Below are 15,734 nucleotides of genomic sequence, written 5' to 3' on the forward strand. Positions count from 1 at the left end.
CTGATGGCCAAGAACACCAAGATGCTTGGCGCATTGGCAGGCTTGCCAGACAGCTTGTTGTCGCTGTCAAGTCCAGCTCCAACATGGTACAGGGCATTTGCTCACAGCTTGGAGCCCACCTTTTCCTGTGTGGAAGTGCTGACCAATTCCTTGACAGCACTTGCAGATTGAGCTACGATGGAGCATCTGGTAGCAGAGGTTTCAGCTTCCACTGCAACACATGCAAAAGGCACCTAATGTCTGAATGCTGCAGTGGAAGCTCAGGCTGAGGTCATGAGATCAACACCTGATCTGCAATGCAAGCTCAAACTTTTGACATCATGGTTGCAGATCTCTGTGTTCAAGGGGACTTGCAAACGCTCAGAGCAATATAGAAACCTGTCCTCCAAAGGATTATGAGGGTTGATGAGGTGCCACCCCTGGGAAGTGCCAGTGGCTCCTGCTACCCTCTCTCAGGGTGGCAACATTCATGCTCTCACCATTGGACTTCACCAGTGCTCTTGCTGATGCCTTTCAGCCAGCCAACCCAGTTTGCTGCCACCCATGCCAAGGTGTTCAGTTCAAAGTCTTGGCCCACACGGCCCAAAGCTACATAAGGGTATCCTGAATGAACATCTGTAGTCTCCCCTATTGAAATTCAGCAGCCTTTCACCAGCCATGGTGCAGCCACTGGGAAGGAGCACTCAGACTCACAAAGGCACTCATAAGACAGACATTAAGGGAATGCACAAGTGTGTATAGTTCCATTTTGTATGTGCTATTGGGTGTGTTGTTAGATAAAGTTGTTCTGGGAAGGTGTTTTTGTTGCTGGCTTTAATTTTATGGCTTTTCTCAAGAGTACGTTGTGATGGTCCATAGCAGATAGATTGACAGGCAAGGAATTTTGAAGCAATTATGATGTTATAGTGATATTTCAGAGAGAGCAGAGTCTGAGTATTGGCTCATGGACAGCCTGTTTGGAGCAAAGGATTCCCAGACGCCCCTTCCTTCTTCATCTTCCTCCTCCTTCTCCCTCTGTGTGCAGCTTCCGACCTTTGCTGTCAGTGCCCAATTTCCAAATTATGCTGCCACCAAAGTTGGACTGTGACTCTCGCCCTCATTGCTAAAGCATGCTCTCTCCTGACAGACCAAACAACTCCTCTGACTTCCTTGTCAAGATCCAGCACCACTTCATTGGAAATCCAAATGTTTGCAAAACTCCTCCAATAATGATGAACATCATACTTAAACTAACTCCGCATTCATAAAAGTAACTCTGAAGTACCTGGTTTTCCCTTTAAATAGCGGGGATTTGAGACCTAAGAGAAGCTTAACTGAACACGTGCAGTCTGAAATGGCAGATCATGTGTTAACTCAATATTAAAGCTGTTCAACATAATGATCCACTGCCCACTCTGCATGTTTTCTGTATTCATACCCAGTCAGTAACAATGTGCCATGCAACCATGCCAAAGGTGGCCGGAAACAGGATAAATCGACAACTACTTATCACCACAACTGCCAAGTCAACAAAGAGCGGTTCAATACCAAGGAATGATGAAAGAGGATGAAAAGATGCCCAGAAGCCAGAGCAACCTCCAAATAAATAGAGTTTACTGCAATTACACTGTCTGCCATTCCTCTAACAGTACTGTGAACATGATATTAAAGGGTTATAAAGCCTCAAGACTGCCTGAACCTATGAACTTAGAAACTTGAATGGGGGGAGACTGGGTAGTAATAACAATGTAAATACATGGGATAAACTAGAATAACTTGAAATACATTGGATCAAAATTTGGGGGGAGGTGTAATAGAAGAGTCTGGCAAATATGGGGTTAACGTGGGAGTCAGTACAGGACTGCCCACACAGTGATGTAAGAGAACACGTGACCTGCATCTAGGAGTCAGCCTAGTGTTGGACAGAGCTGTGTGCGCAAGCAAATATGATGACAGCTCCTAGCTTGAACCTTTTACTGTATATATGTACATAGTTCTTGTAGTTAATACATACATACATACAGTTAACCTACTTAAGATTATGAAGACTTTATTAAGACCCACTGAATGTTATCCAATGCCCTACAACATAAGTCTTCAGCTTCTATTCCATTTTACTTACTGTGGAAAGGAAGATCATCTTATTATTCTGAGCACTTTTAGTATTCAAGTCAATGCACTTTGGAGAATATTCCCTACATTTTAGGTATTTTTTATCCCTTCAAATTTGTTTACTTTCTTGGATTCACTTTTCCTTTGGTTCTTCCTCTCACTCTCCTCTTGACATTTATGCAAACTCTGCTTATTTAAAATCTTTGTTCTTCTTCATCAAATTTAAATGGCCTTAATTCCTACCTCTGTTAATACTTGCTGTGTTACAGTAGGAAATCTCTAAACTAAAATCATTACACAGCTTCTCATGGAATATTTCTTAAAGAAAACCCTTTCTGATAAGGTAATAATATTAAAAATGAATTTCCAATCTCAGATTATTCCTTTTGCCTTGCTTGTGAACTGGGCAATTTCATAAAGCAGTTGTGAAACTGGCTCCATCTGTTCCTACCTCCTTGCAATAAAAGCTTCAAATTTCCCTCACACTAGGGAATAAACTGATCAATCATTGCAGCTTTCCAGAGTGCAGAAAATTTCAATCTGAAAAAGCATTTAACTGGGCCACCTTGTCCTTGAGCTAAGTAATGACCTGCTTTTCTACATTTGCACTTATGAAGAATATCCGCGAGTGCTCAGACTCCACTGCTCCTGCTGATTTAACCATAGGTTCAACCAGCCTTTCATACTACATGTGTAAACTCATTATTTGCAAAAATATTTAAAACAAGTCTCTGGGACCAAAACCTGTTGCTTTTCCAAAAGGATGTTTTGCATTTTTCATTTGCATTCAGTGTTCACTTTCTCCCCACCTAGTCTTAAAAGAGATTCTGAGTTGGCACCAAGAATATGAATGCTGATTAGAAACCAAGAAGTGGCTCAGTAACTGCATTAACTTAACTTGCAAATCTACTAAACTGATGGCTTGACCTGTTTTATTTGTGGTTAACCCAATGAATTCAAATTTCCGCACTCTAGGGAGCTGTAATAATCTGGCAGCTTTACAGTGCATGGGAAATTTCATTGTGACCATAACCTTGGGCCTCATCATCATGCTATGAAGCTATGAACTCTGCATGAGCATACCCAGGCTATTCACCAAAGACTCATAGATCAAGCTGCTGAGATGTCACCAATGGTCCTTAAGTAAGCCTTTAAAGGGGTGGGAAGTGGGGTGACCAAATAAGGGGGGCAATCAGAAGTAAGGGAGGGAGGGTAGCAGTGATCAGGGTCATGTAGTGTGGGTTGCAGTGGGCAGTTAAAGGGAGGATAGAGTCAAGAATTAGGCAAGCTAATGGCAGTGATGGGAGGTGGCAGATGGCAGTGGTAATCAGGGAGAAAGTCAAAGTTATGGCAGAATAGGGTATACTGGGTGAAAGACACCTTTTTCAAATGCTGGTATAATTGTTTAGGGTATCTCAGACATAGGGTGGAATTTTCTGGTCCCACTAGCCAAGAGAAGCTTGACAGGCAGAGGGATTTAATTTGGCATGAGACCAAAAATCAGCTTCCCAGTGGCACAATGAACTTCAGCAATTATGTTCTCAGGGCTTTCAGGGAGGGTTAAAGGCGGGTTGAGCTTCCTGACCTGTTCATGCATTACGATGTCATCCAGCTGACCAGAATTCAGCTCCCCCTCCAAATTAAGTTGCACACCAGTGAGAAATTAGGGTGTTCACTTTTACAACGGCATATAAGTGGCATGTGCCTGGTGAGGTAGACTTCTTCCATGATTAACGGTGAGTTGCTGCTGCATTGTCCTCTTGGGGAAGTGTCTGTAAATGCCAGCCTATGCTTGAGAGCGGGTGGTGGCACTGCAAGTGGTGTGGAGGTTGATCAAGGAAGGGGGGAAGGGTTAGCGGGGAAGGGTGGAGCGTTGGCCAGGCAATAGTGGAAGGGATAGTGCAGCCTGTCCAGGTGCCCTTTAAATATGGTGCCCAGACCTTCGACCCCATGAGGGAATGACAGCCTCCTACCTGCACCCGCCGCAAGAATCGGCGAGCTCCTCATGGATGTATATTTAATAAATTGAACAGCACAGGATCGTGCATAGTCAGCTGTCTCTCCCCGCAGCTCTACCCCCCCCCCCAGTGGAAAGCTGCCTCAGGGAGCCGAAGCCATTAAAAGTATTAAATAAAGATTTTAAAATCAGAACAAAAATGTTCAAGCATCACAGTCACCTGAACATAAACATTGGGCAGAATTTTGCCCTTGTCGGGCGGGCGCGGAGGGTGGGCTCAGGAGAGGTCACGAAGCAGACTGCCGCCTGCGATCGGGCCCCAACATGGGTTTCATGCTGACGGGAGGAGCGCAAAAGTGTGCGCGGGGGTGAGTGCAGTAAAAGGTCCCTGAGGCACAGAGCTGCCTCAGGGAGCTGAAGAATTTTGAAAATAAAAAACAAAGAATTTTAAAATGTTAATAACATGTCCCCTCATGTGACTCTGTCACATGTGTAGGGACATGTTAGAAATTAGTTCATTTTATTTTAATCACTGATCGAAGCCTCATCCCGCCCATGGATGAGGTTTCACAAAAAATCCAAAGGGCACTAGGTCTTTTCGCCTGCCCGTCAACTGTAAGGTTGGACAGGCAGCGAAAGTGTTTATTTTATTAGAAATTTAATGGCCTTAATAGATCTGTTAATTGTTGGCAGGCATTGCTGACTCACGTGCACACCCGCCGCCCAAAATATCGCGTAAGTGCGCAATGGCGTCGGGGTGCTCGTCCAACGCCATCACATGTCATTTTACGCTCGTTTGGGTCAGGCGCGCACCCGACGACTAGCGCAATATTCTGTCCATTATGAAAATGCTGTCCATAGATTTTTTTGATTTAATATCAGAAACCTCATCCTGCCCTTCAATGAGGTTTCATGGAAAATGTAAGGGCCACATAGCCGATTTGCACATCCGCTAACCTTAAGGTTGGATAGACTCACGAAAAATCGTGGACAATTACAACGTCAATGGGCTTAATTGCTCTCCTAACTGTTAGTGGGTTCACTTCCGACTTTTCTGCGTGCCCGGCAACCGAAATATCACGCGAACACGAGATGACATCGGGACACTTGCCAATGTCATCAGGTGCTCAAGGTTGGGCATGTGCCCGCATGCCAACCTGAATATTCTGCCCTTAAAGTAGCCTGTCCTTCTTAAAGGGAAGGTGTACTCCGGATACAACAACTGCTGGAACAGTGCCAGGAAGGTTTCTGTGGAAAAGGGCAGTGGTAATGGAGCAGCAAAGCAGAGAGAGAGCCCCTCGGTTCTCAAAAGTGATGCTGGTGGACTTAGTGATGGAGATTGAAAGAAGGAGAGAGGCCATTTTCCACAATGGGCCAGGAAGGTCCCAAGGCACACCATGAGGAGGGATTGAGAGCAGATAACATCGAGGCCAATTACTGGAATCTGGACCCCAGGACCTGACAGCAGTGCCAGAAAATTTCAATGAGTTCACACTTGAGTTTAAGGACAGTGGATGCATCCTCAATGGGTACCTCATAATTACTGCAGCACCAACATCTCAATCTGCTCAATACACCACCACACACACATCATTTAACTATTAACAATCAAGACCCATGATTAACATTCTGAAACAACACCCCATCTTCACATAATTACCAAACCTCTCACTGTTTCCATCAATTACAACCTACAGCAATTCAATTATGGCAGGTACATCATCAAAATACAGTGCTGTAACTTAAAACATGATGATCTTAATCCTGAACTTTATTTTTTTAATTTTTTTAAAGAAAATCATGCTTTGCTTTCTGATAATTCTAAGTTGTTCATGATCAAGAATGAACATTAAGCTGCCTGTTAGTAAAAAAAGACAGCTGATCAATTATGACATTCTATTTAGTGACACTTTTCCCTCCCTCTTGCTGGATAACACTGCATATAACCGTAGGGAGCAGAACCCAAGATCACAGCTTTGCACCCATCTTCCCTCACCCCCAACCAGAGACTCTACGATTGGTCTCCTTCCTCTCTACTCTATGGGATAGTGCTTTGAAATGCAATTGGGCACTTTATTGAATGCATTTGAAACTCCAAATATACAAACCGCTGGTCCCCTTTTATCTAGCCTGATTGTTCCATCCTCAAAAACTCTAATGGATTTGCCAAACATGATTTCCCTTTCAAAAAACCAGGTTCACTGTACCTAATTAGATTACGGTATTCTAAGCGCACTGTTACCACTTTGATAATAATGCAGTCCACCATTTTCCTGAAAACTGATGTCAGACTAACTGGCCTATAGAATGGCCAGCACAGGAGGAGGCCATTTATCTGTCATTTCTGTGCCAATTCCCTGCAAGACAACTCAGCTCATTCCCCTCCCCCTTCCCCCCACCCCAAAACCTCCCCCTTCCACCCCCCTCCCCAAAACCTCCCCCTTTCACCCCCCACTCCCCAAAACCTCTCCCTTCCACTCCCCCTTCCACCCCCCTCCCCAAAACCTCCTCCTTCCACCCCCCCTCCCCAAAACCTCCCCCTTCCACCACCCTCCCCAAAACCTCCCCCTTCCACCCCCCTCCCCAAAACCTCCCCCTTCCACCCCCCCCTCCCCAAAACCTCCCCCTTCCACCTCCCCCCCTCCCTTTCCACCACCCCCTCTCCCTTTCCTGGTAGCCCGCAGGTTTATTTTCTCTCAAGTAATGATCCAATTACCTTTTGAAAGCCATGATTGAGTCTGCCTCCACCATACTTTTGGGACTATATTCCAGATCCAAACCACTTACCGTGCAAAAAGGTTTTCCCTCATGTTGCCATTCAGCTGAAATCTGGGTCTTCTGGTTCTTGACTCTTCCACCAATGGAAATAATTTCTCTCTATCTACTCTGTCTAGACCCTTCTTGATATGAGGAACTCTATCAAATCTCTTCCAGCCTTCTCTTTAAAAATAATAACCCCAGCTTCTCTAATCTATCCATTTAACTGAAGTCATTCATCCCTGGGACAATTCTTATAAATCTACTCTGCACCGTCTCTAAACCTTCAGATCCTTCCTAAAGAGCAGTGTCTGAAATTAGGCACAATATTCCAGTTAAGGTCAAACCAGTGTTTTCTGAAGGTTCACCATAATGTCCTTACTCGTACTCTATGCCTTCAATTATAAAGCCAAAGATCCCGTATGCCTTTGTAATCACTTTCCTAACCTGACTTGCCACTTTCAATGATTTTTGCACATATAACACCGCCCCCTCTTTTGTTCCCTATTTTATCCCTCCCTCCACTTTTGCTAATGGTATTACATTTGTGACCAACCTGATTATTTTAGTATATGGGACAGCAGGGCGAGGCAATCACAGAACAGTACAGCACAGAAGAAGGCCATTGGGCCAATCGTGCTTGTAACTCTTTCGAGTACAAACACGTTTCCATCTGTTCCTATTCAGATGAAGTTACATTGTTTCATAGTTTGCCATTGTGAGATTTGAACTCTTGATCTTGGGGTTACAAGCCCAGTACCATAACCACTTGGCTATTTAGGCCAAGCCCAAAATACTACAGTGCCCAACGTGGGGCTCGAACCCAGGACCCTGAAATTAAGAGTCTCATGCCCTACTGACTGAGCTAGCCAGGCATACCAGGGCGAGGCACTGGTGTAGTGGTATTGTCACTGGACTAATAATCCAGAAACCCAGAGTAATGCTGTAGGGACCTGGGTTTGAATCCCACCATGGCAAATGGTGGAATTTAAATTCAATAAAAATCTGGAATTAAAGGTCTAATGATGTTGATTGTTGTAAAAACCTATCTGGTTCACTAATGTCCTTTGGGGAAGGAAATCTGCTGGCTTACATGTGACTCTGGACCCACAGCAATGTGGCTGATTCTTAAAAATGCCCTCTGAACAAGGGTGATTACAAATGTCCAATAAATGCTGGCCTAGCCAGTGACACCCACATGCAATGAATTAAAAAATTGGTGATAGCAGCCACCTAGGATCTATGCCATCAGGTCCAGGGATTTGCCAGATTAATCCTATTAATTTTTCCAATCCTTTTCTTTATTGATATTAATTACTTTAATTTACTCACTCTCGTTAAACCTTGTTTTTCCATTATTTCTGGGATGATTTTTGGGTCTTCTACTGTGAAGACAGATACAAAATATTTGTTTAAATATATACGGTTTCTTTATTTTCCATTATAGTTTCTCCTGTCTCAGACTCTAAGAAATCTATGTTTGCTTTTACTGCTCTATTTTTATATACTTCTAGAAGCTCTTACAATCTGTTTTTATACATTTCACTAGTTTACTCTCATATTCTATTTTCTTCATCTTTACCAATTCTTTGGTTATCCTTTGCTGGTTTCTAAAGTTCTCCCAATCCTAGTACTCTTCTTCACAACATTTTAAGCTTCTTTTTTATTCTGATACTAGCCTTAACATATTTATTTAGCCACGAGTGGATCGTTTTTCCCACAGAGTTTTTATTTCTCAAAGGAATGTATGTTCAATGAGAATTACAAAATACTTCTTTTTATGTTCATCATTGGTTACCTATTGTTTTACCTTTTAATCTAATTTCCCAATCTGCCTTAAGAAAGTTGCCCCTCCTACCTATGTAATTAGCTTTGTGTAAGTTTAAGACTCTATATTTGGGGCTTATGCATGTCACTCAGAAACTCAGTGTGAAATTCCACCATAGTATGACTACTCTTCCTCAAAGAATCCCTTACTGTGAAATTATTAATTAACCATGCCTCTTTACACAAGACAAAATCTAAAATAGCCTCTTTCCTGGTTTGTTTCATGATGTAATGTTTTAGGAAACTGACATAATGCATTCCATAAACTGATCCACCAAATTCCTTTTGTAAATTTGATTCCTCCAATCTATATTATGATTAAAGTGCCCCGCAACTATTCTTGTTACTAGTTCCTCTTATAGGCACTGTTAAGTGGTGCTATAAACTACTCCCAGTGATGTTTCTGCCCTTATTATTTCTTACCTCCATTCACGCTGATTATACTTCCTGGTCTTCAGAGCCAAAGTCCTTCCTCACAACTGTCCTTATGTTATCCTTTATTATCAAGGTTAAACATAGCCTTCTTTTCCATTTTGTCCGCATTTTTGAAACATCAACCACTCTGGGATAGTTAGCTCTCAACCTTGGTTACCATATGATCACATCATAGCAAAGACTATTGAATCAAAACAATTTATCTCTATTTGTGCCATTAATTCATCTAGCTTGTTATGAATGTTCCATGTATTCAGATAAAGCACCTTTAATCTTAACTTTTTAACCATTTTTCCATGATTTTATCTTATTCATTGACATACTATTAACTGCTAAACTATTTTCCCTTTCCTATCAATTTATCTTTACCCAAATTGCTACATGTGTCTGTGGCCTTGAAATAGATCTCCCCTCACCTGAACCCTCCCCACTTTTTATTGTAAAGCCCTATCCACTGCCCCAGTTATTTAATTCAAAGCATTTTTAATGTTTGCAAATGATAGCTAAGAACCATGTTTGAGACAGAAACATCACAAAGTAATTAATTTTCATACAAGGAACTGTACACCTGATGTGGAGGAGTGGGTTAGGTTTCATTGTTAATTTATGCTAGTTTAAATATTAAAGATGGGACATGCTCACATGCAAAATTAATTTTTAATTAATTAATTAGCACTTGGACACCCCGGGGCCATCCACCCAGGTGACTCTGGGACTCTCCAGCCGATCCCAATCCCCTCTTCTTGTGATTCCAGCACCTCCAGCACCACAGGCTGAGGAGGGTGCACCTGCCCCACAGTAGAACACCCAAAGTATGTGGGGGCCCTCCAGGTCTCTTGAGGATGCCTGCCAAAAGCCATCACAGGCAACAGGGCGTAGCAGTCAGCAGACTGCCTTTACCTCCACTGTGGATGTCGAGGATGCACCCAGACGTAGCGGTAGGTTTAAGGAAGTTAAAAAAAATTAGGAGCACAACAGTGGCATGGGTGTTCACAATGTGTATATAATGTTCACAAATGTAAGTAGAACCACACCCATTTCACTTCCCCTCTTGTGTATGCCTCCTTTTTACGATGACCTGTGTTGCTGTCAGTCAGGTGCCTCCACACACTTATCGCAGATGCCTCTATCGCAGGCCTCTCATCATTGTTGTGTGCTTCCATAGCATCACAGTGTGTGGTCCTTTTTCAGATCATTCCCAACATCAGTGATGCCTCGACCTTAACGTTAAGTACGCTTGTGGAAGGAACCTCATTCACATGCTTGGCTGGGCCATGACATATTTATTCTTGGCTGTGTAAGATTGAGGCAGAGATGTTTTCCTATCTCATCTGCATTCTTTAAGAGAGATGTGTTCACGCATGGAGAAGAGTCATATATCTTCCAACTCCATGTGCTGTCTGTCGCTTAGCAGGGTTTTCATGCTATGAGCTCGTACTCAGAGTTCGTATGTGCTCCTGTCAGCCAATTGCATTTCCAACTGTCTGAGAGTACATCTGATAAGCTGACCAATAAGTGGGAGCACGTTGCCATCTCAGAGCCTTTGAGCGTGCTCTGTCCCTCTCAGCTGCAGTATTATCCTGGCGCTCGAACCTATCTTTTCTCAACTTGTAATTGTCTTTATTGTGACCAGAAGACCCTCATCACAAAGTTGGGATGCAGCACTGTGCATCCCATCACCTAAGCACTCGTCAAGACTTATGATGCTAAGTGCAAATGGTGATTTTTGGTGGTCATCAGGGCCTTTGAGCATGTTCTGAACATGCACATATTGCAGCTTTAGACAATGTTGAGAGGAGCAATAGGATAGGGGTGAGGGTGTACTGAAGCTGAAGTCTGCTCTTTATTAGCAATGACATTGAGGGCCTCATGGTGTCTGAGTATTTTGGAGTTTGCAAGGGCCAGGACTGGCCATGATGGCATAAAACGTGTCTTAAAGAGGAGTCATTTTAATGTCCGGCACGCAAGTGGTTGAACATCGTCATCCTCAGGCAGTCCACATGCATAATAAGGTGAGAATAAAAGCAGGCCAGCATCCCTAACTGAGAGCGCTGGATGTGAATGTGATAGAGAAGAAGGTGACACAGGGGATTAAGTCATCTCAGAACAGATGCACAATTGTGAAACGTCCTCTGCTGCCTTGGCCCAAGTGTCACCTATCAGTTTCACCACCCAGCTGACACAGAATGCGTTGTCCCGTTGCTGGGGATGGATTTCCTTGAGGAGCTTTGTCAGATTGAAAGCAGACAGCTATGAGCCCATTGAGGATAATGGAACAGCTTCTGGCTCCTGTAGGCTGCTGCTGCAACTGGGACGCTGGCGAGGTGCTTGAAGAGGCAGCACCTTCTGCGTCTGATGCTGGGACTCCGTTCTCCAGTTAGCACCTCACCTCAGTAAGGACACGGGCTCCTGAAGCTTCATCATCCTTCAAAAAATCAGGACAATGTGAACCTGATATGTAACTATTCATTTTAATATCAAGGTGCATGGGCGAAATGAGAGGAATTGCAACGCTTGTGCTCATACATTTTTTTCATTAATTCACAGGAAGTGGGTTTCGCTGGCTGAGCCCTAGCATCTATTGCACATCCCTAGTTGCCCCTGAGGTGGTGAGCTGCTTTCTTGAACCGCTGCAGTCCATGTGGTGTGGGTACACCCACAGTGCTGTTAGGGAGGGAGTTCCAGATGGTGGACAGGCTTTGGGGAGTCAGGAGATAGGTTACTCTTCACACGATTCCTAGCCTAGCCATGATGGAAGGCTCTTGTCCAAGAGGATACTCACTACAACTTATCATCCTCTAGTGGAATCTGGTGGCTATCGGGGCCTCACGCACACACCTCGTCTGGCCTGTGCCCTGGCCTCTTCCCTTGCAGCCTCAGCTTCCTTGAACTCAATTCCCTCATTCCCTTTGATGTCCTCCTCATTGCAGGAGATGTGCAGCTCCTCCATGTCAACATCTGGCAAGTCCTCCCCACTTTGCAGTGCCAAGTTGTGCAGCACTCAGCCAGCCACAATGATCCATGAGATCCTCTGAGGACTGTAGTGGAGTGCTCCGCCAGATCTGTCCAGGCATTGCAATCGCATCTTTAAGACACCTATGGTCTGCTCCAGCAGTGCTCGGATAGCGGCATAAGATTCGTTGTGCCTTCTCTCTGCAGAATTCTGTGGCTGCCACACATGGGTGTCATCAGCCATGTCCTTTGTGGGTACCCCTTTTCACCAAGGAGCCAGCACTGGATCCTGTGTGGTCCCTCAAAGATGTCTGGGATCTGCGATCTACTCAAGCTGTATGGGTCGTGGACGCTTCCTGGGTATCTGACATAAACCTGCATGATAAGTTTCTTATGGTCGCAGACCCGCTAGATGATCAAGCGGAAGCCTTTCTTGTTTATATGAGTGCAGCCGATGGCACCCTGTGCCTATGGGAATCCGGAAATCGCTGAAAAGATCTGGGCCTGAATCTTACATTAGTCAGGCGCACATGATTGGTGGGCCCAGAAGCGGATGCAAAATGAGCTTCTGCCTGAAATTGGCCCCAAACGCAATTTCACCCTAGCTGGGCAATTAATGGCCAGCGAATGAGAAACACATGCTGAGAAAGCCTCAGCACTGCTGGAGGGGGGTGGGAAGAGGGTGGCCACTCACAAAGCGAGGGTGCAGGTGGGCATTTCCAGTGAGCTCCCTGAAGGCAGAGAGCTGCTGCGGAGATGCCTCAGGGAGCAGCAGACCTGGACAAGTTAAATGGCAAGAAAAAAATTCACCAAACTGTGCCTATGCAGCACATTCAAGCACCTGACAGAACTCAAAAAACATCAGTCCCCAGATATCTTTTTTTATTATATTTTATCCGGACATTTCATCCCACCCTGGATCAAGGTTTCAGCAAAAATGCAAAGGCCACCTGGTGGATTGGTCCATCTGCCAACCGTAAAAGTGGACAGGCCATGTACAATCAATTTCAATTGCTTCCTAAATGGGCTCAATTCCTATTTAATTGTCGGCTGGCGCGCTTCCAACTGCCACGCACCCGCATTGAGTGCAACATCGCGCAAGTGCACAATGAAATTGGGAGACGCACCCAATGTCTTCTCCTACGATTTCACATGCTGTTGGGTTGGGCACGTGCCCGCACAACCAGCGTAAAATTCTGGCTGGTGTGCTGGCCTGCTTGATCTCTGTCAAAGTTGATGCAATTTTGGACCTTGGCAAAAAGGGCCTCTGTCACCTCAGGGATGCAATTGTGCATGTGAGAGATCCCACAGCGGTCCCCAGTGGAACCCTGGAAGGAGCCATTCATGGAGAAGCTCAAGTACGGCGGTTACTTTCAGTGCCAGTGGCAATGGATGTCCTCCCAGTTCCTTGGCACCAATTCCTGGGGAATGTGGCAAGTGTGAGTCACCAGATCCCTGGGCATGCAGAGGCATCAGTGGCACTGTCTCTTGTTCAACTGCAGAAAAGACATGCGAGTTCTATAACGCTCAGTTTTACAAGACACCTACACACAACGTCTTTGTGAGCCTCATCCTCTGTGTCTGGAGAGGCCCTGCTGCCCCTTAGTCTCGAGGGTTTTGCTCCTGCCTTTGGTGAGCCTGGTGCCTTTGTCACAATCTTCTCCTCCTGTCCTGCCTGTATGCGAGTATGCAGGCAGCAATCCAGGCTCCATCTTGCTGATGGAGGGGGAGGATCCAGTTGTTGTGGTCCACGTCGGGAGAAATAACATAGGTAAGACTAGCAAAGAGGACCTGTTTGGAGATTATCAGGAACTAGGAACTAAATTAAAGAACAGGTCCTCTAGGGTTATAATCTCCGGATTACTACCCGAGCCACGTGCAAATTGGCATAGGGACGCGAGAATAAGGGAAATAAACACGTGGCTAAAGGAATGGTGTGGGAAAGAGGGGTTCCATTTCATGGAGCACTGGTATCAGTATTGGAACAGGAGGGATCTGTACTGTTGGGACGGTCTCCACCTGAACCGATCTGGGACCAATGTTCTAGCGAAAAGGGTAAATATGGTGGTCAACAGGACATTAAACTAGAAAGTGGTGGGGGGAGAGAAGGGTAAAACTCCAAGAAGTATGACTAGTGGGAAACAAAGCAGCAGGTTCGCGTGTGGGGTGTTTGGATTCAACTACATGGAAAATTATGAAAAAACTGAAAAGAAAGGAGAGCCCAGGAAAGGCTATTAAAATCTCCAGGACACAAAATAGGACAGAGTGCTAGGAAAGGGCTAGGAATCTAACTTCAAGCACATCAAGATAAAGAGATGACAATGAGAGGGGGGACGGGAAATACAGGACTGAAGGTGTTGTATCTGAATGCACGCAGTATACAAAATAAAGTAAATGAACTTGTGGTGCAGATTGAAATTGGCAGGTATGATGTGGTGGGCATCACGGAGACATGGCTGTAAGGGGATCAGGACTGGGAGCTAAATATCCAAGGATATACATCCTATCGAAAAGATAGGCAGGTTGGCAGAGGGGGTGGGGTTGCTTTGTTATTAAGAAATGAAATTAAATCGATAGCAAGAAATGATGTAGGGTCAGATGATGTACAATCTGTGTGGGTAGAGATGAGGAACCGCAAAGGTAAAAAAACCATAATGGGAGTTATGTACAGGCCTCCGAACAGTAGTCAGGATGTGGGGCACAAGATACACCAGGAGATAGAAAAGGCCCGTAAGAAAGGCAAGGTTATAGTGATCATCAGGGATTTCAATATGCAGGTAGACTGGGAAAATAAGGTTGGAGTGGATCCCAAGAAAAGGAATTTGCGGAATGTCTACAAGATGACTTTTTGGAGCAGCTTGTGGTGGAGCTCACTAGGGAACAGGCAATTCTAGATTTAGTGACGTGTAATGAGGCAGATTTGATAAGGGAGCTTAAGGTGAAGGAACCCTTAGTAGGAAGTAACCATAATATGATAGAATGTATCCTGCAATTTGAAAAGAAAAAGCTGGAATCAGATGTAATGGTATTACAGTTGAATAAAGGCAACTACAGAGGCATGAGGGAGGAGCTGGCCAGAATTGACTGGGAGATGAGCCTTGAAGGAAAGACAGTGGAACAGCAATGGCAGGAGTTTCTGGGAGTAATTTGGGAGACACAGCGAAAATTCATCCCTAGGAAGAAGAAGCATACTTAAGGGAGGACGAGGCAACCATGGCTGACAAGGGAAGTCAGGGACAGCATAAAAGCTAAAGAGAAAGCATATAATGCGGTGAAGAGCAGTGGGAAGCCAAGGGATTGGGAAGCCTACAAAGACTAACAGAGGACAACTAAAAACGATATAAGGAGGGAGAAGATTAAATATGAGGGTAAACTAGCCAGTAATATAAAAAAAAGATTGCAAGAGTTTTTTTAGATATATAAAGGGTAATAGAGAGGCAAAGTGGACATTGGGCCGCTGGAAAATGACACTGGAGAAGTAGTAGTGGGGAACAAAGAAATGGCGGAGGAACTGAATAGGTACTTTGCGTCAGTCTTCACAGTGGAAGACATGAATGACATCCCCAAAGTTCAAGAGAGTCGGGGGGCAGAGGTGAGTATGGTGGCCATTACCAAGGAGAAGATGCTAGGAAAACTGAAAGGTCTGAAGGTGGATAAATCACCTGGACCAGATGGATTACACCCCAGAGTTCTGAAGGAGATAGCTGAAGAGATA

General features: G+C 44.6%; 1 protein-coding gene and 1 non-coding gene across 7 annotated transcripts in view; both read right to left on the reverse strand.

Annotated features, from left to right (window-relative positions):
* Positions 1-15,734, reverse strand: part of LOC121282359 (BTB/POZ domain-containing protein KCTD8-like) — a 346,025-nt gene that overhangs the window by 215,153 nt on the left and 115,138 nt on the right. The window contains exon 2 of one of the 6 annotated variants that reach the window (XM_041196096.1): positions 2,649-2,656. The exons of 4 other annotated variants lie outside the window; for them this stretch is intronic. In XM_041196096.1, coding sequence (XP_041052030.1) covers positions 2,649-2,656 — 8 coding nt within the window. Of the gene's footprint in view, positions 1-2,648; positions 2,657-9,874; positions 9,893-15,734 lie in introns of all 6 variants that reach the window. One more of the 6 variants, XM_041196083.1, reaches the window with a different exon arrangement.
* trnak-cuu lies at positions 7,608-7,680 on the reverse strand. The gene has a single exon. It is a non-coding gene; the product is annotated as a tRNA-Lys (tRNA).

The sequence above is a fragment of the Carcharodon carcharias genome, chromosome 1 (genome assembly GCF_017639515.1).
Source record: "Carcharodon carcharias isolate sCarCar2 chromosome 1, sCarCar2.pri, whole genome shotgun sequence".
Classification (NCBI taxonomy): Eukaryota; Metazoa; Chordata; class Chondrichthyes; order Lamniformes; family Lamnidae; genus Carcharodon; species Carcharodon carcharias.